Source organism: Narcine bancroftii, chromosome 5 (genome assembly GCF_036971445.1).
Source record: "Narcine bancroftii isolate sNarBan1 chromosome 5, sNarBan1.hap1, whole genome shotgun sequence".
Taxonomy (NCBI): domain Eukaryota; kingdom Metazoa; phylum Chordata; class Chondrichthyes; order Torpediniformes; family Narcinidae; genus Narcine; species Narcine bancroftii.
Genome location: NC_091473.1, coordinates 183882998 through 183904395, shown reverse-complemented (window position 1 = coordinate 183904395; position 21398 = coordinate 183882998). Strand labels below are relative to the sequence as shown.

General features: G+C 54.5%; 2 protein-coding genes across 3 annotated transcripts in view; one reads left to right on the top strand and one right to left on the bottom strand.

Annotated features, from left to right (window-relative positions):
• Nucleotides 1-24: 24 nt before the first annotated feature.
• LOC138765390 (putative carbonic anhydrase 2) lies at nucleotides 25-884 on the bottom strand. Its single transcript, XM_069942432.1, has 2 exons — nucleotides 860-884; nucleotides 25-473 (listed from the first exon to the last, which is right to left on the bottom strand). Exons 1-2 carry the CDS (start codon nucleotides 882-884, stop codon nucleotides 25-27), a joined length of 474 nt encoding a protein of 157 aa, XP_069798533.1.
• A 4467-nt stretch (nucleotides 885-5351) lies between these two features.
• smg9 (SMG9 nonsense mediated mRNA decay factor) overlaps nucleotides 5352-21398 on the top strand; it is a 30831-nt gene continuing 14784 nt past the window's right edge. Inside the window, exons 1-10 of one of the 2 annotated variants that reach the window (XM_069940105.1) lie at nucleotides 5352-5442; nucleotides 7204-7278; nucleotides 8473-8704; nucleotides 12616-12713; nucleotides 13411-13523; nucleotides 14710-14821; nucleotides 15112-15207; nucleotides 15421-15506; nucleotides 16380-16486; nucleotides 16893-17000. In XM_069940105.1, coding sequence (XP_069796206.1) covers nucleotides 7234-7278; nucleotides 8473-8704; nucleotides 12616-12713; nucleotides 13411-13523; nucleotides 14710-14821; nucleotides 15112-15207; nucleotides 15421-15506; nucleotides 16380-16486; nucleotides 16893-17000 — 997 coding nt within the window. In that variant the 5' untranslated portion in view covers nucleotides 5352-5442; nucleotides 7204-7233. Of the gene's footprint in view, nucleotides 5503-7203; nucleotides 7279-8472; nucleotides 8705-12615; nucleotides 12714-13410; nucleotides 13524-14709; nucleotides 14822-15111; nucleotides 15208-15420; nucleotides 15507-16379; nucleotides 16487-16892; nucleotides 17001-21398 lie in introns of both variants that reach the window. The other variant, XM_069940104.1, reaches the window with a different exon arrangement.

Below are 21398 nucleotides of genomic sequence, written 5' to 3'. Positions count from 1 at the left end.
CTTGTGGACCCCATGGGGGTCAGGCTATGTGGTCCTCTCCTTCCCCTTCCCTCCTCTCCTTCCTCTCCATCTCCCCTTCTTCCCTTCCCTCCCTCCCTCTTCCCTTCCCTCCCTCCCTCTTCCTCCCCTTCCCTCCCGCTTCCTCTTCCCTCCCTCCCGCTTCCCTCCTCCCGCCCGCTTCCCTCCCTCCCGCTTCCTCCTCCCGCTTCCCTCCCTCCCGCTTCCCTCCCTCCCGCTTCCCTCCCTCCCGCTTCCCTCCCTCCCGCTTCCCTCCCTCCCGCTTCCCTCCCTCCCGCTTCCCTCCTCCCGCTTCCCTCCCTCCCGCTTCCCTCCCTCCCGCTTCCCTCCCTCCCGCTTCCCTCCTCCCGCTTCCCTCCCTCCCCGCTTCCCTCCCTCCCGCTTCCCTCCCTCCCGCTTCCCTCCCTCCCGCTTCCCTCCCTCCCGCTTCCCTCCTCCCCGCTCCCTCCCTCCCGCTTCCCTCCCGCTTCCCTCCCTCCCAGCTTCCCCTCCCTCCCTCTTCCCTCCCTCCCTCTTCCCCTTCCCTCCCTCCCTCTCCCCTTCCCTCCCTCTTCCCCTTCCCTCCCTCTTCCCCTTCCCTCCCTCCTCTCCCCTCCTCCCCTTCCCCTACATCCTCTCCCCTCCCCTCCTGTCCCATCTCCTCCTCCCTCTTCCCTCCCTCCTCCTCTTCTCCCTCCTTCTTCCTCCCCTTCTCCTCCTTCCTCTCCATCTCACCCTTCCTCTCCATCTCACCCTTCCTCTCCATCTCACCCTCCCTCTTCCTTCTATCTCCCCCTCCTTCCTCCCCTTCCCTTCCTCTCCCCCCCTTTCCTTCCTTCCTCTCCACCTTCCCCTCTCCCACCTCCCTCTCCATCTTCCTCTCCCATCTTCCATGTTCCCCTCCCTTCTCTCCAGTTCCCCCTTCTCCTCTCCTCCTCTCCCTCCTCACCCACCCCCCTTTTAATACTCCGCTGCCTGCTTGGTGAAGAGCCCGGGGTGGTGTATTGATTGATCTCTCTCTCTCCTCCCCATGGACACTGTGTGACCTGCCTGACTTTCTCCAGTGCACTTGTGTATCGCACTTAAACCCCAGCTTCTTCAGACTGCTCTGTGGTCCTCCTCTCCCTCCCCTTCCCCTCCCTCCTTCCTCCTCCTCTTTCCTCTCCATCTCACCCTCCCCCTCCCTCTCCCTCTCCTCCTCCTCTCTCTCTCTCTCCATTTGTAATAAACGAGCTATTGTGCTGTTTCCCAATCTCACTTTTTGGCATTTTGGAAAATTAAAATCAGCAGTAAACTCATCTCCCACTTCCTTCATGACGCAGGTTCCCAGGTGTCGCCCAGAGAATTGCTCGACAATCATTTCCTGCTCATCGTAAATCCCATGGTTACTCCATTCCTGAGGTACCGCAGTTTCTGGGAGGTTGTGATGACAGGGTACAGGAAGTAGAGTTAGAGACTTGTGGCACAGTGCCAAGATGGTGACAGCTCCCTCTCCCCTCTCTCTCACCCCTCCCCTCTTTCTCCCTCTCCCAGCTCCATCATCCCTCCCTCCCCTCCCTTTGTCACAAACTTTCTCTCCCTCCCTTTCTCACAAACCTTCTCTCCCTCCCCATCCTCTCTCTCCCACCCTCCCTCTCCCTCCCTTTCTCACAAACTTTCTCTCCTTCTCCCTTTCTCCCCTTTGCTCTCTCTCACCCACCCTCCCTTTCTCACAAACCTTCTCTCCTTCCCCCTTTCTCTCTCCCTCTCCCACCCTCCCTTTCTCACAAACTTTCTCTCCCTCCCCTTCTCTCCCTCTCCCCCTCACCCTCTTTCTCCTGTCCCCCTCTTCCCCCCCCCCCACCTCATCATTAGTGAAACAAAGGAGCTTTTGCGCTGAGACGATCACCATCTGAGGGAAGAATCAGTGGCCGGGGGGAACCCATGGTGCTGATTGATGAAGGAGAGGTGACTAAATGGGGATGTACAGATTACGAGGGGCCGCAGACAGGGAATACAGCCTGCATCCTCATTCTCAGGTCGACAGTAGCAAATATCAGAGGACGTCTGTCCAAAGGGAAGAGAGGGAAGTTCCGGGGTTAGATTTTTACACAGAGAATAGCGGGTGCCCAGAATGCGTTGCTGGGCATGGTGGTGGAGGCTGGAACATTAGGGACATTTAAAAGGCTGTTGGACAGACACATGGATGAAAGATTACTGGTGTGAGGTGGGAAGGTGTTAAGAGTGTTGAGTAGGTTTACATTGTGGGCTGAAGGGCCTGTACAGTGCTGGAATATCCCACGGAGTGAAACGAGCAGAAATGCTGGGGGGACTCAGCCGGACCAGAGTGGGTGAAGATAAATGACTGATGCTTGAGCCCTTCTTTGAGGTATAAACAAAGAACAGACAGGCATCAAAATTAAAGACTGGGAGGGAGAGGACACCAGATAAAAGGGATGAATTGGATCTGATAAGGAGGGGTGAGAACTGATTTTGGCTCTGGGAAAGGAGACAGAGGGGGGGAGAGAGAGAGAACGAGAGGAGACAGGGAGACAAAGGTGGGGGTGTTATAATGGAAACCAGAGGTCGATGTTCATCCCGTCCGATTGGAGGGAGCCCAGATGGAAGACGGTGTTGATCCTCCAGTCTGCGGGTGGTCTCCATTGGGCCATGCAAGAGACCACGGACAGTCGTGTCAGCAAGGGGAATATAGCGGGGAATTGAGATGGGCAGCTATTGGGAGATCCATGCTGCTGCGACAGACGGAGCCGAGGTGGTCCATGAAACGATCTCCCGGCCTGCATCCCAGCGCCTGCGACATAGGGGAGACCACAACGGGAGCCCAGACCCCCTGCAGATTCACCCGGAAGGCAATGAGGGAGGAGGTGAGGGCGCAAGTGGGGCATCTCCCGTGGTCATGGGGGGAGGGTGGAGTGGGCAAGGTAGGCAAAACTGGTGGAGAGGATGTGTTGGACATGGTGGCAGGTGGGTGAGGACGTGGGGAATCCTGTCCTACATTCCATGACCCACCTGATTCGCCCAGTGAAGAGTGTGGCCGGCTTAAGATCTCAGGGTCTCATCCCCCTCCATCCACACCTCCCTCCCCCTGTATCCACTCCTTCTGCCCCACCCCATCCCCCTCCATCGACTGTTTGCACCCTCTGCTAACAACAACAAAGTCACAGAGCTTTCAAAAAGTTTGGGCAGACGTGCAACCTGATATTCAAACGTTTCCTCAAGGGAGCGACACCAGAGGAGAAGGTTCGTTACCACTTCGTTACCACCTTCCTTGGACGGGCGAGCGAGGACTAGACCTGTTCAATAACCGGAACTAGCTGAAGAGGAAGCAAATAATCCAGAAAGGATATTTGAAAAATAAAGCGAAACGAGTTCCAGGGATTAAAACAAGAGCCTGACAGTAGATAATTTCCTCTCAAGGTTAAAGAATATTGCTGCAAAGTGCAAGTTCAGAGGAAACCCTTCTGGTGTTTATTAAACCCCTGAATGACACAACCCTCGCCATCCTTCTCCTTCCTTCTCTCTCTCCCTCCCTCCCTCTCTGTCTCCTTCCCCCCCAGCTCTGCATCCACCGAGTGACTCCCCCCCCCCCCGATCAATATTAACCCTGCCCTCCTATCCATGTCCACTGACAGCCTCTTGCCCGTTGGCCTGTGCTCCCCCACCCTCCCCCTTCTTCCCTCCCCATCCCAGTCTTTTTATTCGGGCGCCCGCCTGCTTTTTGCTCGCACCTTGACCCGGGACTGAGACCCAAACCCCCTCCCCCTCTCCATCCGCCCACACCTCCCTCCCACTCCGTCCACACACCCCCACTCCATCCACACCTCCCTCCCTCGGTGATACTGCGTACTTTTGCCTGCAGAACCTTTAAGGATTAACTACAATCACATAGTCTGCAAACCTTCGTCTGGCAGCTCGTTCCCAGTGACAAGCCACCCTCTGAGCGAAGAGCTGCCCCCTCACCTCCCTTCTACATCCCGCACCCCCTCCCCCCCCCCCCCTTCTAGTTGCACCTTAGATTCTCCCATTCTGAGAAGCAGGACACTACAGCACAATACAGGCTGTGCTGACTCTCCCTTCCTCGTTACCCTCTATTTTCCTTCCATCCGCGTGCCCGTCTAATACTAAATGCCCCTAATGTTCCAGCCTCCACCCCACCCCCACCCCTGGCAAGGTATTCCCGGCCCCCACACCTCTCTGTGTAAAGAAACTCTCCTTGATGTCGCCCCCAAATGTTCCTCCTTTCACTTTGTACACTTCCTGTCTTGGGTAAAGGGCGCTGGCCATCCGCCCTGTCTGTGACTCTCATAATCTTGCCGTCACCTATTAAGCCTCCTCTGGTCAGTATGGTTCGTAGTGTGAAAAATAAATTTAAAAAAAGCCTTCTCTCATCCTTCTGCGATCCAAAGAGCAAATACTATTGTCATGTATTAAAACAGAAGTGCCAGATTACACAATATTGCCTTAGTCGGCGGTAACACAAAGATTTACCACCAACGTTGCCCAGCGCCGAGACACCGAGTGTCCGTGGATTCGTCCGTCCGAGCTCCGGATCTGAACCTCCGACACGATCAGGAAGCCCTTCGGGGCCCCTTCTTATACCCCTCCTCCCCTTCACTCTTTCCTCTTTCTCTCTCTCTCCCCTCCCTTCTCCCCATTTCACTCTCCTCTCCTTCTTTCCCTCCCCTTCTTTCACCCTCTCTCTCCCTTTCTCCTCTTTCTTTCATTTCCCCATTCTCCGCGTCACACCCTCTCTCCCCTCATTCCCACCCCATATCCCTCCCTCTATACCTCTACTCTCTCCCTCCAATTCCCTTCTTTCTTCCTTTCCCCATCACACCCTCTCTCCCCTCTCCTACCCACTCCATCTCCCTCTCCATCTCCCTCCTCCTTCTTTCCCCATTATCCCATCACCCCCTCTCGCCCCTCCTTCCCACTCCATCTCTCACCCTTTCTCCCGATCACCCCCTCTCCCTTTCTTCCCAGCCCCATATCTCTTCCCCGGCCTTTCTCCCCATCACCCTCTCTTTTACAGCCCCATCTCTCTCCCTTTCCCTCTCTCCCCACCCTTTCTCCCCATCACCCCCTCTCTCCCCTCCTTTACAGCCTCCTCTCCCTTTATCTCCCCTCCCCATCACCCCCTCTTTCCCTCCCTCCCTTTTTTCCCATCACCCCCTCTTTCCCTCCCTCCCTTTTTTCCCATCACCCCCTTGGTCCCTTCCTTTCTAGCCCTATCTCCCTCCCTCCCTCCCTCCCTCTTTCTAACTGTAAGACATACATGGTGGAAGTTTCCCCTGAACCTGCGCTCGTCTGAACCGCGGCTGAAAATAAACCAAGAGCGGGGAGCTGAGAGGGAGGGTCAGGGGACCCAGGGATTGAGGAACCATCGTTCAGGACCTGGCGCCCCGACCGGACGAATTTCCTGGCGGCGCCGATCGCGCGGGGCAGGTACGCGGCGCGGACCGTCCGGGCGGAAGGAGCTGGAACGGCGGCAGCGGGCCGGGAGCGGTGAGCGGGTTATTACTAGTTAAAGCAGGTTACGGCGCTGGTTATGGTGGTTTCGGGGTAACTGTCCCCCAACCAGTGTCCCCAATTCCTCGGCTCCGCAATACTAACTCCCTGGTTATATTAGTGATGGTAACCGGCTCCTGGTCCCATTGACCGGCTCCTGGTGTCACTAACCTGTTACAAGCCCAGAGGACCCCAAAACCCAGCAGCAATAGATATTCACCAAGACAAATGGTTACTTCAACAAAAATTGCTTTTAATTATTTTTAAACATGAAAGCAGAATCAAACTTTAACTTAGCACTATTGACTTAACTAACCTAACTTAACCCCCTTCTAATTCTTCACGCACATGTGTGTAAGTTCAGAAAAGTTCTTTAGTTCACAGTCCAATCTCACTTCTCCTTCCACCATGTTCACTGGTTGCAGGCAATTCTTATACTGTGCACAGAATTTAACATGTATGACGGTCACCAGGCTTTGGTGCTCGAAAGAAAATGGTGACTGCTCAGGAAGGTTCTCGTCGGTTTTCAGAGAGAGATGTGTTGTTCCAGGACATCCACAACTGATGTACTTCCATCAGTCTTGCTGACGCAACTTGTCCCATCAGGGATCTCCAGATGGTAACCTTTCTTTCAGGTCATCACAGAGTTCCTTTCTGTTCAACTTATTTACATTAGACAGCCAGTCCACTCCTCTTGTATGAGCTACAAGGGCTGACTAGGCCGTCTTCCACACTGGAGCTTCTGTTTCAGTTCCAGCAACGTCTGCTGCTTGACACTGCTGTCTCTCCCTCACACTTGGAGACTGAGACAGCCTGTTTGACTCTTTTCTGCTTCCAAAACCACGTGACCCCCTTACAACAGCAAGTCTTCTGTAGACAATGGAGCACCAGCCTGCTCTTGCATTTGTTGCTTTTGGGTATACAAGAACCCAGCAGTGATCTCTCTCCAGCATTTTTCAAAGCTCCTGCAAAAAAGGTGTGAGAAGCCAAGGTGTCCACAACATCAGTCCAATTAACACCTACTTGTGAAGTCTCCATAGGCCTCCTTCAAAGTTTCTGAAAAGTCACTGTGGACATGAAGTCTCCAGTATTGTCAAATAAGATTTATTTAAAAGTGTTTGTATGTAACCTACTCTAACCTTTCCCAATTTATCTCCCAAAAATATTTCTATTTTATACTCTGTCACAAACCGGCTCCTGGTCACACTAACTGCCTCCCAGTTAAACTAGTGATTCGTCTCGGCTCCTCGTTGTACATCCATCCATCTCTTGCTTGAACAGAGCCTCTCTTGGTTATATTAGTTAGGAATAGCAGCCATCATTACTTGCCTGGAACAGTATCCTGTCTGCTGATTATATGATACTGATGCAAACCATCCAGTTGTACTAGTGGGACAAACCATCTAGTTATGATTTGCCAGGGAGGCTAACTGTCTCCTGATCGGGCAAGTCTGTGAGTGACCGTGATAAGTCACTGGCTCAGTGAACTCCGAAGAACTTGGTGTCTCCCCTCTCTCCACTGCCAAGTTGTTGATGTGTAGCGGAGGGAAGTCGCTCCTGGTCCTCCTGAATTCCACAGGGGGCACGCGTGCTGGTGCATGTATGCTTGTGGGAACAGGAGCATGTCCGTGTTTGAGCGGGCAGATCCACCCCACCTGCGTACGATACCCTCTCATCACCTTGTTCCGTTCCCAACAGGAAGCAGTCGGTGGACCGGAAGGTTCCAGCATGCAGAAGACGCCGATTATTCTTGCCAAGCCTCCGACCGACAGGGTAAGTGCTGGAGCCACTTTCCCCCGCCCCATTCTCACCCCCCCAATCCAACTGTCCCAGCCCCGTCAACCCACCTTGAAGGATGAGGGGCACCACCACCCACATTTTCCCCTCCACCCTCATCCCCGTGTGGTTGGCAGGTCTGTCCCATAAACTCTGCATATCAGACGGAAGGAGAAGTTGGGGGGGGTGGGATCACCCCCTGATCCGAGGGATGGGCGAGAAATGAGTTGAAATTGCTGAATTCTCTCTCCCCTCCCCGCCTCGCTCTCCCCTCCCCGCCTCGCTCTCCCCTCCCCGCCTCGCTCTCCCCTCCCCGCCTCGCTCTCCCCTCCCCGCCTCGCTCTCCCCTCCCCGCCTCGCTCTCCCCTCCCCGCCTCGCCTCGCTCTCCCCTCCCCGCCTCGCTCTCCCCTCCCCGCCTCGCTCTCCCCGCCCCGCCTCGCTCTCCCCTCCCCGCCTCGCTCTCCCCTCCCCGCCTCGCTCTCCCCTCCCCGCCTCGCTCTCCCCTCCCCGCCTCGCTCTCCCCTCCCCGCCTCGCTCTCCCCTCCCCGCCTCGCTCTCCCCTCCCCGCCTCGCTCTCCCCTCCCCGCCTCGCTCTCCCCTCCCCGCCTCGCTCTCCCCTCCCCGCCTCGCTCTCCCCTCCCCGCCTCGCTCTCCCCTCCCCGCCTCGCTCTCCCCGCCTCGCTCTCCCCGCCTCGCTCTCCCCTCCCCGCCTCGCTCTCCCCTCCCCGCCTCGCTCTCCCCTCCCCGCCTCGCCCTCCCCGCCACGCCCTCCCCGCCACGCCCTCCCCGCCTCGCCCTCCCCGCCTCGCCCTCCCCGCCTCGCCCTCCCCGCCGCGCCCTCCCCGCCGCGCCCTCCCCGCCGCGCCCTCCCCGCCGCGCCCTCCCCGCCTCGCCCTCCCCTTCCTCTCTCCCCTCCCCTTCCTCTCTCCCCTCCCCTTCCTCTCTCCCCTCCCCTTCCTCTCTCCCCTCCCCTTCCTCTCTCCCCCCCCCTTCCTCTCTCCCCCCCCTTCCTCTCTCCCCCCCCTTCCTCTCTCCCCTCCCTTCCTCTCTCCCCTCCCCTTCCTCTCTCCCCTCCCCTTCCTCTCTCCCCTCCCCTTCCTCTCTCCCCTCCCCTTCCTCTCTCCCCTCCCCTTCCTCTCTCCCCTCCCCTTCCTCTCTCCCCTCCCTCTCCCCCTCTCTCTTTACCTCAGCCCAACAAGCCGTCCCCCATGCCCCCCACGGTTCCAGCACCCCCCACAGAGAAGCCGATCGTGCTGATGAAGTCGCGGGAGGAGGGGAAGGCTGTTCTGCCTGGAGACCCCTCTTCCCCGGCCCCCGGCGCACCGATGAAAGGCGAGAAGGACGGTCAGCGACCCACCCAGCCAGTCTACCAGATTCAGAACCGGGGCATGGGGTCATCCGCCCCCAGCAGCAGTGTGGACCGTGAGTTTCCTTCCGTGGAGCCCCCGAAAGGCCACTTGGTCCCCGCCACTTCCCTCTGCTCTCCAAACATCTCCCAACACCCTCCAACTGTTCTGGTCGGCTTTGCGTGTCTCTCAAGGTGGATATCTTGCCAAAAATTTTGTCAGTCCAGGACTCCCAAGGCTTTCTCAGAATCCTGGAACTCTGGCGATCCACTCTACAGTTCACAAGATTATCGGAGCAGAAGTAGGCCCATTGGCTCATCCAGTCTCTTCCACCATTCTAATGATCTGATCTGGGGGTAACCCCTGACTAATCAAATACCTGTCAATCGCTGCCTTAAATACACCCAGTAACCTCCCTCCCACAGCCGCCCATAGCCAACATTCCACAGACCCCTCCCCCGACCCTCTGGCTGAAGAAATTTCTCCCCGCCTCTGTTTGAAATTGACGCCCATCCGTCCTGAAGTTGCACCCAACGATGGTGGGCACATTCCCGGGATTTCCGGCGGTCCGCCCGCTCTCTGGGAATCTGAAGCTGGACACCTTCCCTGGATATTAAATAAATCTGGGTGAAGCGAACACGAAGGTAGGAGGTGTTGTGTGGATCCAGACAGGATGCAAAGTTGGGCAAAAAAGTGGCAGGTGGAGTTCAAAGGCGATACATTTTGGAAGGTCAAACCAGAAAGGTTAATGGTCAGATACTTCACAGTGTGGGGGAACAGGAGGCGGGACCGGATCCATACATCCCTCAAGGTCAGCACTCAGGCTGATCGGGTAGTTAAGAAGGCCTGCAGGCCGCTGGGCTTCATTAATTGAGGGGGGTGGTGGTGTGGTGATTGAGTTCAAGAGCCGTGAGGTGACGTTGCAGCCCCACGGATCTCTGCTTAGACCACAGTTGGGATAATTGTGTTCGGTTCTGATTGCCCCACTACGAGAAAGCTTTGGAGGGGATGCAGAGATTTGCCAGGATGTGGCCTGAATTGGAGACGGGGAACAGTGATGGGGAAAGCCGTAAATAGTAGAGAGTTAGTCAGAAGTGATGTAAAGGTAAGGCAGGTGAGCAGCCAGGAAGGCAGCATGAACAATATCAGTATCAGGTCTCGGGGTTCCGTCCTTAAATGCATGTAGCATCTAAAACCTGGCCGCACCAATTCCACTGAGAAGATAGGACATTGTGGCCAATACTGAACCATGGCTCAATGAGGCGTGCGGTTGGGAGCTCGATATCCGAGGAATCACAGTCTATACGAAAGATAGGTGGGTAGAGGTGGAGGGGTGGCTCCAATGGTAAGTAATGACGTTAAAACAATAGAGGGAAGGGACGTAGGGTCTAAAGTGGTAGAATCATTATGGGTTGAAATGTCAAGGATAAAAAGACCATATTAGCAGTTATATACAGGCCCCCCCCCCCAAAACAGCAGCCGGGAAGTGGAACTACAAAAGGGCATGTCACGGGGGGGGGGGGGGGGGGGGGGGTCGTCATATCAAAATAATTAAGGGGGATTTGAACATGGCAGGGGATTGGAAAGGACAGGAAATTCCTGAGTCCCAGGAGAGAGAGTGTGTCGAAAACCAAAGAGGCGGATTGCGGAGAAGCCCGGCAGGGGATTGGCAGATCCAGATCGGGCCACATGCGAGGAACCTGAGGCCATTAGGGAGCTAAAGGTCAGGGAAGCAGCAGTGGTCGGATTCGATTTGAAATTTGTAAAGGAAAAGAAAAAGCGTTACTGGATGTGTCAGTTTTTCAGGTGAGTATAGGAAATTACGGTGGTGAGAGGAAGGAACTGGCTCAGGTTGACTGGGAAAAGCAAGCCAGTCAGAGGAATGCAGCAGGATTGCAAGTACTAAAAAGCACGCAGGAGTAGAGTTGGATACCATTAAGATTACTAGAGAAATTGAGCTCGGAAAATTGAATGGATTAAAGATCGGACCGGACGAGGTGCACCCGTGGGTTCTGAAAGAGGTGGCTTTGGAGATTGTGGACCCACTGGCGGCGATCTTCCAGAAACCAATAGACACTGGTGTGATTCCAGGGGATTGGAAGGTGGCGAATGTGATTCCACTGGGAGACAGACAAAAAGGGAACTGTAGGCCGATTAGTCTGATGTCGGTGGTCAGGAAGGTATTAGAGTTGATCCTCAAGGATGAGGTTATGAAATACCTGGAGATACATGACAGATGCAAGTCAGCATGGATTTTTAAAGGGTAGATCTTGCCTGACCATCCTATCTCAGGTAGGAGCGACAAAGGGGAGGCCGTGGATGTTGTATATTTGGATTTTCGAAAGGCTTTCGACAAGGTGACGCATGTGAGGCTGGAATTACAGGGACGAAATTAGACTGGGTAGAAAATTGGCTGATCAGCAGGAGCAAAGGGTTGAAATTAAGGGAGCCCATTCTGGACGGCTGCCTGGAACAAGCGGCTTTTCGCAGGGGCGGTTTTGGGGCCGCCGCTGTTTACAATTTATATTAATGATTTGGATTGTGAAATGAACAGTTTTTGTGGACAAATTTGCGGATGACACCAAGGTAGGTGGTGGAGCAGCAAGTGTTGAAGAAATTGTAAAGTTGCAGAAGGATATTGAGAGATTAGGCGACTGGGCAAAAATATGGCAGATGAGACACAACTTTGAGAAATGTTCGGTTCCACATTTTGGCAGTGGAAACAAACAAGCAGAATACTATCTGGATGGAGAGAAAATTCAATCCTCGGGAGTGCAAAGGGACCAGGGGATCCTCGTGCAGGGAAACCTAAAAGATAATGACTGGGTGGGGTTGGTAGTGAAGAAAGCCAACGCTATGTTGGCATTCATTTCAAGAGGAATAGTGTTTAAGAGTCGAGAGGTGTTGATAAGATCTATGGGGCACTGGTGAGTCCTCATTTAGAGAACTCTGCGCAGTTTTTGGCCCCCATCTTAAGCCATTTTCAGGTGCATTCTCTGCCAAGAATGCTCCTGCAGAAGCGGATGCAGAGCTTTGGAGCTGTCGTTCAGGTGGCAGCCCTGAAAGGACTGTGCTGCCTACCTGAAAGGGATGGCTGCAGTGGGGTGGAGCACACTCCGTCTCCTGTCCAGTGTAGCTGTACTCCCGCCCACTGATGTGACATAATTTGAAGCGCGACGAAGGAGAAGCAGAAGGAACATGGGATTATGGTGGACCTGTAGCAGGCAAGAGAAATGCTGACGATGGCTTCAGCCTTCCTCAGTGTTCAAAACGAGATGCCCCGCCTGTACACTGTGTTTCCAAATTCACGCCGAATTATGTTTCCCTTGGTGGGGATGTGGGGGGGGGGGGGGTGCACAGTCTTAAAATTAGTTATCCCTTCAAAACAGAGAGGAGGAAGAACTTCTTTAGTCAGAGGGTCGTGGATCTGTGGAGCTCTCTGCCACACACAGCGCGGAGGCTGGATTACTGGGAGAACTTAAACAGGAGAGTGATAGGTATCTAATTAGTCAGTGTATCAAGGGATATGGGGAAAAAGGCCGAAAATTGGGACTCGGTGTGTGCATGGTTGAACATAGTGTAGAGTCGCAGAGCAGACTCGATAGGCCAAATGGCCTGCTTCAGTTCCTTCATCTTGTGCTCTGTACAAAGTAAAGGGAGGAAGGTTTAGGGGAGACACTTAGGCCCTTTTCAAATTGTAACCAGGCAATTTACTCGATCGAAGACCCAGGGACAGGGCTGGTCAAAATCCACCCGGGTCCCAGACCTACATCAGGGGGGTGGGTCAGGGAGCCTGGTAAAACTTAACCTGGGCGTCCTCCTCCGCTGATTTGAAAGGGTTGATGGGTGGTTTAACGTAGGTTAGGGACCCATGATCCGGTCATCCCACCTGGGTCCCAGGGTGCCGCAGTTCGAAAGGCCGGGGCTCGCGCCGCTGTTCTACCAGGGAGGGGAGGCAGTACTAAAGCTCCTTGTCCTGCCCCACAGCCGTAATCGGACAAGCGAAACTGCACCCCCCGGAAAGGATGAAGCACAGCATCAAACTGGTGGACGACCAGATGAACTGGTGTGACAGTGCAATGGAGGTGTGTGCTCATCAGTACCACCCACACCCTGCCGAGGGGCCAGAGGAAGGGGCGTGGGGGACCGGAGGGGGGGTACAGAGACAGGGAGGGGCATGGGGGACCGGAGTGAGGTACAGAGACAGGGAGGGGTGTGGGGGACCGGAGGGGGGTACAGAGACAGGGAGGCGTGTAGGGGACCGGAGGGGGTTACAGAGACAGGGAGGGATGTAGGGGACCAGAGGGAGGTTATAGAGACAGGGAGGGGTGTAGGGGACCGGAGGAGGTTACAGAGGGATTTAGGGGAGGGCTAAAGGCTGGGGGAGCGGGTAGAGAACCTACCTCACCTGATGAAAGATCATCCCGCTCATTCTGAATGGAATAAACTCCTCAAAGGCATCCCTGACATTGGAACCATCTGAGAGCTCCATCCTCCAGCAACAGGTCCCATTGATCAGGATCACTCTCTTCCTCAATATAGCACCGGATCTGCAGGAGGATTTTAGGGGAACATGGTTGTGGCCATTCAGCCCGTCCCCAGCTGTGCTATCCCTGTCCGCCAAAACTCCACCTGCCTATCACAGCTGCATTCCTTTCCAGCGAGGGATGAGTCCACGTCTCCAGTTTTGAAGGGCGGGTAAAGTCCTGGGGTGGGGAGTGTGCATGCTGAGCGAGGTTAAATGGGCTGAAAGGCCTACTTCACAGGGTCTCTGTGTTTCAGTACCTGCTGGATCAGACGGACGTCTTGGTGATTGGAATCGTTGGGCTTCAGGGAACGGGAAAGTCTACCATAATGTCTTTGCTCTCAGCTAACACCCCCGAGGAGGACCAGAGGTGAAGTGGGGTGTAGTTGAGCCCCTCACCCGGAGATCCCACCCATCGCACTTCCTTCTCCCTCCAAACTTTCCCCTTCTCTCCCTCCGAATCTTCCCATCTCTCTCCTTCTGAACCTTCCCCTCTCTCCCTCCGAACCACTCCCTCTGATCCTCTCCCTCCGAACCTTCCCCTCTCTCCCTCCGAACCTTCCCCTCTCTCCCTCCGATCCTTCCCCTCTCTCCCTCCGATCCTTCCCCTCTCTCCCTCCCAACCTTCCCCTCTCTCCCTCCGATCCTTCCCCTCTCTCCCTCCGAACCTTCCCCTCTCTCCCTCCGAACCTTCCCCTCTCTCCCTCCGAACCTTCCCCTCTCTCCCTCCGAACCTTCCCCTCTCTCCCTCCGAACCTTCCCCTCTCTCCCTCCGAACCTTCCCCTCTCTCCCTCCGAACCTTCCCCTCTCTCCCTCCGAACCTTCCCCTCTCTCCCTCCGAACCTTCCCCTCTCTCCCTCCGAACCTTCCCCTCTCTCCCTCCGAACCTTCCCCTCTCTCCCTCCGAACCTTCCCTCTCTCCCTCCGAACCTTCCCTCTCTCCCTCCGAACCTTCCCTCTCTCCCTCCGAACCTTCCCCTCTCTCCCTCCGAACCTTCCCCTCTCTCCCTCCGAACCTTCCCCTCTCTCCCTCCGAACCTTCCCCTCTCTCCCTCCGAACCTTCCCCTCTCTCCCTCCGAACCTTCCCCTCTCTCCCTCCGAACCTTCCCCTCTCTCCCTCCGAACCTTCCCCTCTCTCCCTCCGAACCTTCCCCTCTCTCCCTCCGAACCTTCCCCTCTCTCCCTCCGAACCTTCCCCTCTCTCCCTCCGAACCTTCCCCTCTCTCCCTCCGAATCTCTCTCTCTCCCCCTCCGAACATCCCCCTCTCCCTCCGAACTTCCCCCTCTCCAAACCTCCCCCTCTCCCTCTGAACTTCCCCCCTCTCTCTCCAAACCTCCCCCTTCTCCATCCGAACCACCCTCTCTTTCTCCTCCGAACTTCCTCCTCCCTCTGAATCTCCCCCTCTCTCCCTTCAAACCCCTTCCCTCCCTCCCTACGAACCGCCCCTCTCCATCCTCACCGCACCCTCTCCCTCCCTCCTCCTTGCTTCCCACTCCCTCCTCCTCACTTTCCACTCCCTCCTCGCCAATGACCGAGCCCACCCCCCTTTGCAGGGCATATGCCTTTCGCTGCCAGACCCAGGAGATGAAAGAACGTGCGGGAAGCAACACCACCGGGATTGACCTGTTCGTCACTCAGGAACGGATCATCTTCCTCGACACCCAGGTGTGCGGAGTGTCCCCAAGGTGGGGGCAAGCAGTGGAGAGGGGGGGGGATTTAAGGGAGAGAAGAGAAGGGGAAGTGGGAGGGAAATGTTCACACCCACCCCCCACCCCCCCCCTCCCCGTCCTTATCAGGCTGGTCCACAGAGTGGAGCGTTGGTGTTGGGAGATAGGGAGACTGTCTAACTCAGGTTCTCTTCCCCCACCGCCCTCCACCTCTCCCTGTCTCTCCCCTGGCCTATCCCCACACCCATTTCCCACTCCTTTCATCTCCCTCCCACCTCTCCCCACCAGCCCATCCTCAGCCCAGCCATGCTGGACCATCTCATCAACAATGATCGCAAGCTGCCCCCGGAGTACAACCTCCCGCACACTTACGTGGAGATGCAGGTAGGGATGCAGCTCCCACCTCCTCTCTCCCGCCCTCCTCTCTCACACCCCTCTCCCTCTCTCCACCCTCCCCCCCTCTCTCTCCCCCCTCTCCCTCCCTCCATCTTTCTCTATGCTTCTCAGCTCCCCCTCATCAACCCCTTGGTCTAATATCTACCAACGCCGCCCCCCCCCCCCCCCCCAAACCCGGTCTAACAATCCTTCTTCCCACAGTCCCTCCAGGTGACTGCCTTCCTCTTCACGGTTTGCCACACAGTGATCGTCGTCCAGGACTGGTTCACCGACCTCAACCTGTATAGGTCAGTGGCAGGGAGTGTCTGGGGGTCATGGGCCATCTGCGGGTCCAGGAGGAGTGTTTAGCTGTTTGGGGAAGCAACTGGCTGTTTTGGGGGAGTGTCTGGGAGACCAGGTGAGCATCTGCGAATCCGGGGGGGTCACAGGGTGCCCGTGGTCCAGGAGAGTGTCTGGGGGTCCATGAGGAACATCTTGTGTGTCTATGGGGTACATCTGGGTGTCCAGGGGAGGCATTTGGGGGTCTAGGGAAGGTCTGGGTGCCGTCTGGCCACAGCCGCCCGCAACTCGTGTGGGTCCTTCTTCCACTGAGATCCTTGCTGGTCCACCCATGGTCACCTCCTCTGTTTCTCCTTCTCAATGGAGATGGTGCTCTCCCCATTTCTGGTGCCCAGCACCAGTTCGCTGCTTCCCCGGCGTCTGCAACCCTTCATGGCCCACTGCCCGGAATAGGCTTTGCCATCTTGGGCACAAACACTTGTGGCTGCACGGTATTTTTTTTTTAAAAAAACAGCCACCCTCAGCTCCTCTTCAGACTGTTTAAAGCCCGTACAGAGCCTTCGGCATCAACACTGGACACTAGGACCCTGCGGAGCAGCGCTGTGTTTCCACTCCTCGCTCTCCCTGGGTGCACACCAGTGGCAACCCTTCCATTGCAGCATTTCAACCATTTTCTTTTCCATTTGGTTTCCTGGAGAGTTTCCCCTGCCCCCTGCCCCATGCCACTCTCCCATATTCCCAGGACGGTGGGCCTGTCCCGCTCTGCGGCCCTGATGGAGGGAGTGAGCTGGGCCCGGACACGAGGGAAGTGCTGGCCTGCAGATTCGTGGCTCCCAACAGGAAGGGATCTGGATTACTTGATGGTTTTTTCCCCCCTGCAGGTTTCTCCAGACTGCAGAGATGTTGAAACCCTCGACACCCTCCCCCAGTCACGAACTGAGTGGGGTCCACGGCTCAGAGGAGGGCACGGAATATTACCCAAACATTGGTGAGGTCACTGGCGATCTTTCTCTCCGTGTTCAACCACAGGAGTGTGTGATGGGACGGTGCGGAGGGACCTTCACTCTGTGTCTGACCCCGGGACTGTGTGATGGGATGGTGCAGAGGGAGCTTAATTCTGTCTGACCCCAGGAGTGTGTGATAGGATGGTGCGCAGGGAGGGTTGCCCTCCCATGCCCCAGATTTCCGTCCCCGAGGTTTACTCCCTCACCCCTCTCCTGCTGAACACCACCCCCCCCCGCCCTCCCACTGAGCTGGGCAATTGCAAGGCCTAGTGATGTCCTTACGGCCGCTGGCTTAGCTTGGAGGTCAGTTCCCCCCCCCCCCCCCCCCCCCAATCAGGAAGACCATTGAGATGTTCACACAATAGTCTCAGTTTATCTCCTTCCTTCCAGTGTTTGTGCAGAATAAAGCCCGTCGTGAGGACTTTTCCCCAAGGCAACTGAAGAACATGCACACAGTGATCGACAAATTGATGTGTTACTCACATCTCAAATACAAAGGTACTGTTATTACACATCCACCCTGTCAGTTCCCCTTGCTGCTTTATCCTCTGAGGTCAGGTGAGATACAAGAGGACAAAGGTTAAGGGTGAAAGGGCAGGTTTTGGGGGGAAATATTAGGGGGAACGTCTTCAGTCCTCCTCTTCCTCCCTCCTCTCCTTCTCCAAAGAGGAGGGAGGAAGGGGCAGGGGAAGAGAGGAGGAGGAAGGAAGGGGCAGGGGGAGGAGGAAGGGAAGAGGAGGAAGGGGCAGGGAAAGAGGGGGAAGGGGGAGGAGGAGAGGAAGGTGGAAGGGACAAGGGAGGAGGAGAGGAGGGAGAAAGGGGCAGGGGAGGAGGAGGGAGGAAGGGGCAGGGGAGGAGGAGGGAGGAAGGGGCAGGTGAGGGAAGGAAGGAGGAACGGACAGGGGAGGGAAGGAGGGTCAGAGTCAGGAGGGAGTAGATAGTGTCGATGGAGGTTCAGTGGGAGATGTAGATGGAGGGGGAGAGAGTTTTCAGTGGGTGTGGATGGAATTAATGGATGTATGGAGAGGTAGGGCGGAGAGGGGGATGGGGAATTCCGTGCCACGATCTGAACTCTGTTCCCAGAATCCCGCCGCAATCCCTGCCACCCCCCCCCCCACCCCCCGTTTGCGGCCATGCTCCCCTCTCATTCTAGAGGGCGCATCCGGAGAAGATGTGCCTGTCAGAGTGGCTGCAGAACAGAGAAGGGGTTATCCCAAACTTCATCTTCCCAGGAAGACGAGGGGTCTGTGCCTCCCCACTTCGAGTCCCCTGGTCGTCCTGGTAAGGTCGAAAACCTGCTAGCGCTGGGGGCCCAGCGCAGTTTGTTGGACAAACCCCTGACCCCATGCTCGAAACGTTGGTCTCCCTTTCACTTCCTGTTGCGTTCCTCTTGGTATATTTGAACACTGTGGTGTTGAAATTGCCCACAGAACTTCTGTTAAATACATGTGAAATTATGTGGACACAGAGTAACTCTCCATTCTCACCACAAGCTTTCAAACTCTCGGCATTCTATAGTTCCCAGGGGCATGATGTGCCCACACATGAAACGTGTGCATTGGAGTGCGACCCATTCGGTCTCTGTGATGATTCCATCAGATTCCAAAATGTGTAAAGATTGCAGTGCACACAAGCATGTCCCTGTAACGACATCGGATGTTTATCTTCCCTCCAAGGTACATAACAAGCTGCAGATATTTTCGAGAATATGGCCAGGACTCTTTCAGCGGGGGGGCGGTGAACCTGCGGAATTCATTGCCACAGGCCAGGTCTTTGGGTGTCTCTAAGGCAGAGATTGACAGGTTCTTGCTTTTGCAGGGTTATCATTTGGTTATGGGGAGAAGGCCGGTAGTGGGGCTGAGTGGGAGAATGGATCAGGTTGCGGGGCGGATTCGATGGGCCAAACGGCCTCTTTCTGCGCGGGACTCGGGGGGGGGGAGATTGAAGAGGATGGGGCTTTATTCCTTGACATTCAAGAATTTGGACAGGTGCACAGGGTATGGAGGGATATGGACTGGGTGCAGGTCAGTGGGACCAGGCAGAATAATAGTTTGGCACAGACTGGAAGGGTCGAAGGGCCTGTTTCTATTCTCTAGTGATCTATGATTCTCTGATGAGGGGTAATCTCATTGTGTTCACCCATTCTTGATTTTATAAACCTCAGAGGGTCTTTTGCCCAGAATAGGGGAACTGGCAACCAGGGGGCAGAAGTATAAGGTGAGGGGGTAATAGGGTAGGGGAGAGATTTAATGGGAACCTGAGAGGGGTAACGCTTTTACGCAGAGGGTGGTAGGTGTCGGGAATGGGTTGCCGGAGGATGGGGTTGACTATGCAAAGTTTAAGAAAAAAATTGGATGGCTCAGTTGATAGGAGAGGTTTAGAGGGACATGGGCAGGTGGGATCAGTGTGGGTTGGGTTGTTGAATAGATCGATGGATGGGATGGGTTTAGAGGGACATGGGCAGGTAGGACCAGAGTGGGTGGGACTGCTGGACAAATCCCTGGATAGGACAGGTTTATAGGGACATGGGCAGGTGGGGACCAGTGAGGGTGGGACTGTTGCATGGATCCCTGGATAGGATGGGTTTGGAGGGACATGGGCAGGTGGGACCAGTGTGGGTGGGACTGTTGGATGGATCCATGGATAGGACGAGTTTGGAGGGACATGGGCAGATGGGACCAGTGTGGGTGGGACTGTTGGACAAAGTTGAGAGGGACATGAGCCAAACGCAGGCAGGTGATCAAGTTAGGCCAAAGAGCCTGTTTATACGCTGTGTGATTCCATGACTCAGTTTTCGTTGCACAAGTTCAAAGGCATGTAACTGAAATACAACATGCCCGCAAGAGCGTGGCAGAGCACAGACTCAGGCCCTTTGACCCATCTCGTCTGTGCTGACCCAGTTGTCTATCTGAGCTAGTTCCATTGGCTCACATTCAGCTCACCTCCCTCCTGGCAGAGATAGGAGTAGGGACAAGGTCCTAAAGAGGGAGGAGGTTTAGTTTGGAAGGAAGCTGAGGTGGGGGTGGACGGGGGGTTGGTCATCTCGGGATGGCTGCCTGTCGCCACATGCCAGGGAGGCGTGGAAATGGCTGTTGTGCCAGAGGAGTGCGTGGCCGAGGAGTTGGCATTTGTAGAGCATTCAAGAAGGGAGCGAGGCAGTTGAAAGGAATTCCTAGACCGGTCTGAGGCTCCAGAGTTCTTGGATACACATGACAGGATAGGCAAAGCCAGCAGGGTTTCCTTGTGGGGAAAACTTGCCTCACAAACCAATTAGAATTCCTTGAGGAAGTGACAAGCCGGCTGGAAAAATAGAGACACAGTGGATGCTGTTATTTGGATTTTCAGAAGATATTTGACAAGGTGCCGCACATGAGGCCCACTTAACAATAGCCTGAAGTTTAACAGGAAACATAAGTGTGTGGGTGGAGCACTAGCTGGTGGGCAGGAAGCAGTGAGGTGGAATACAGAGATGGCTGCCAGTCGCTCATGAAGTCTCACCACCAGGGCCTTATAAAGCCTCAACATCATATCCCCAGAGGAGTCACATGATGGAATAGTGGCCGGACGGTGAACTCCAGCCCTCTCCAGAAAAGTTGGAAAAAATAAAGGAAAATACAAAGGCACAAAAATAAAAATTAAAGTAAAGTGAGTATAAAGGTGGAAAGAAGATGGCGACGAAAAAAAGAAAAATCGAAACCAACGGTAAGAAGAGAGGAAGAGAAGACAACGGAAAAAGAAGGAGAAGGCCTTACCTGTTTGAAGAGGCCTGCGGTGGAGAGAGAAACCCGCTCCCTCAGGTCGGTAGAAAGTGGACTACAAAAATGGCTCGCTGAGCCGAGTAAAAGTGCGCAACCGCGCATGCAAAAAAACATACCGACGGGAGGGGTGACCAGCTGGGGAGTCGATCTCCACAGCCGGCAATGACAGCTGCAGAACACCTGCAGCAAGAGGAGAACATAGAAGACAACGAAAACAAGAAAGAAGAGAAGAAAAGGACAACAAAGAAACAACAGATGGCCAACCCAGAGGAAGAAGAAGAGGAAGAGGAAGAGTACAGTGAAATGGAAGAAGAAGGGAAAGGCAAGATAAAGGATATACTTTCTCTTATTAAAGAATACATGGAGTCATTTAAAGAGTGGCAAGCACAAGAATTTAGTGATTTAAGAAGAAGAATAAACAGTACAGAAGGGAAAGTGAATAAAATAGATATGACCTTATCAGAAATGGGAAAAAGAATGGACAAGGTGCAAGAACGAGAAGCAGCAGTAGAAATGGAGGTAGAGGACTTAAAAAAGAAATTAGAGGAATCTAATATAAAAGTTAAAGAGTCACAAGAACTGTTAGCTCAGAAGATAGATATAATGGAAAATTATAACAGAAGAAATAACATAAAGATAGTGGGCCTTAAGGAAGATGAAGAAGGCAAGAATATGAGAGAGTTTATAAAGGATTGGATCCCCAGGATCTTAGGATGTCCAGAACTACAGCAAGAAATGGAAATAGAAAGGGCACATAGAGCATTGGCCTTTAAACCACAACCACAACAAAAGCCAAGATCTATTTTAGTAAAATTCCTAAGATATACTACAAGAAAAAAGGTACTGGAGAAAACAATGGAGAAAGTAAGAGAGAACAACAAGCCACTGGAGTACAAAGGGCGAAAAATCTTTATTTATCCAGATATAAGTTTTGAACTCCTGAAGAAGAGAAAGGAGTTCATTACAGCAAAGGCGATTTTATGGAAGAAAGGGTATAAATTTATACTAAAGCATCCAGCGGTATTGAAAATATTTATTCCAGGACAGCAAAACAGACTATTCACGGATCCAGAGGAAGCACGAAAATTTGCAGAACAATTACAAAATAGACTGAGAGATGAAGACGTGTAACAAGAGT

Excerpts from the sequence above, each read along its gene's own strand:
- LOC138765390 (XM_069942432.1), bottom strand. The coding sequence starts at position 884 with ATGGGAGAGGAAGATGGAGAGGGAG. Across the intron at positions 474-859 it reads AGAGGAAGATGGAGAGGGAG|CGGGAGGGAGGGAGCGGGGA; the intron begins GTGGGAGAGGGG and ends GCGGGAGGGAAG.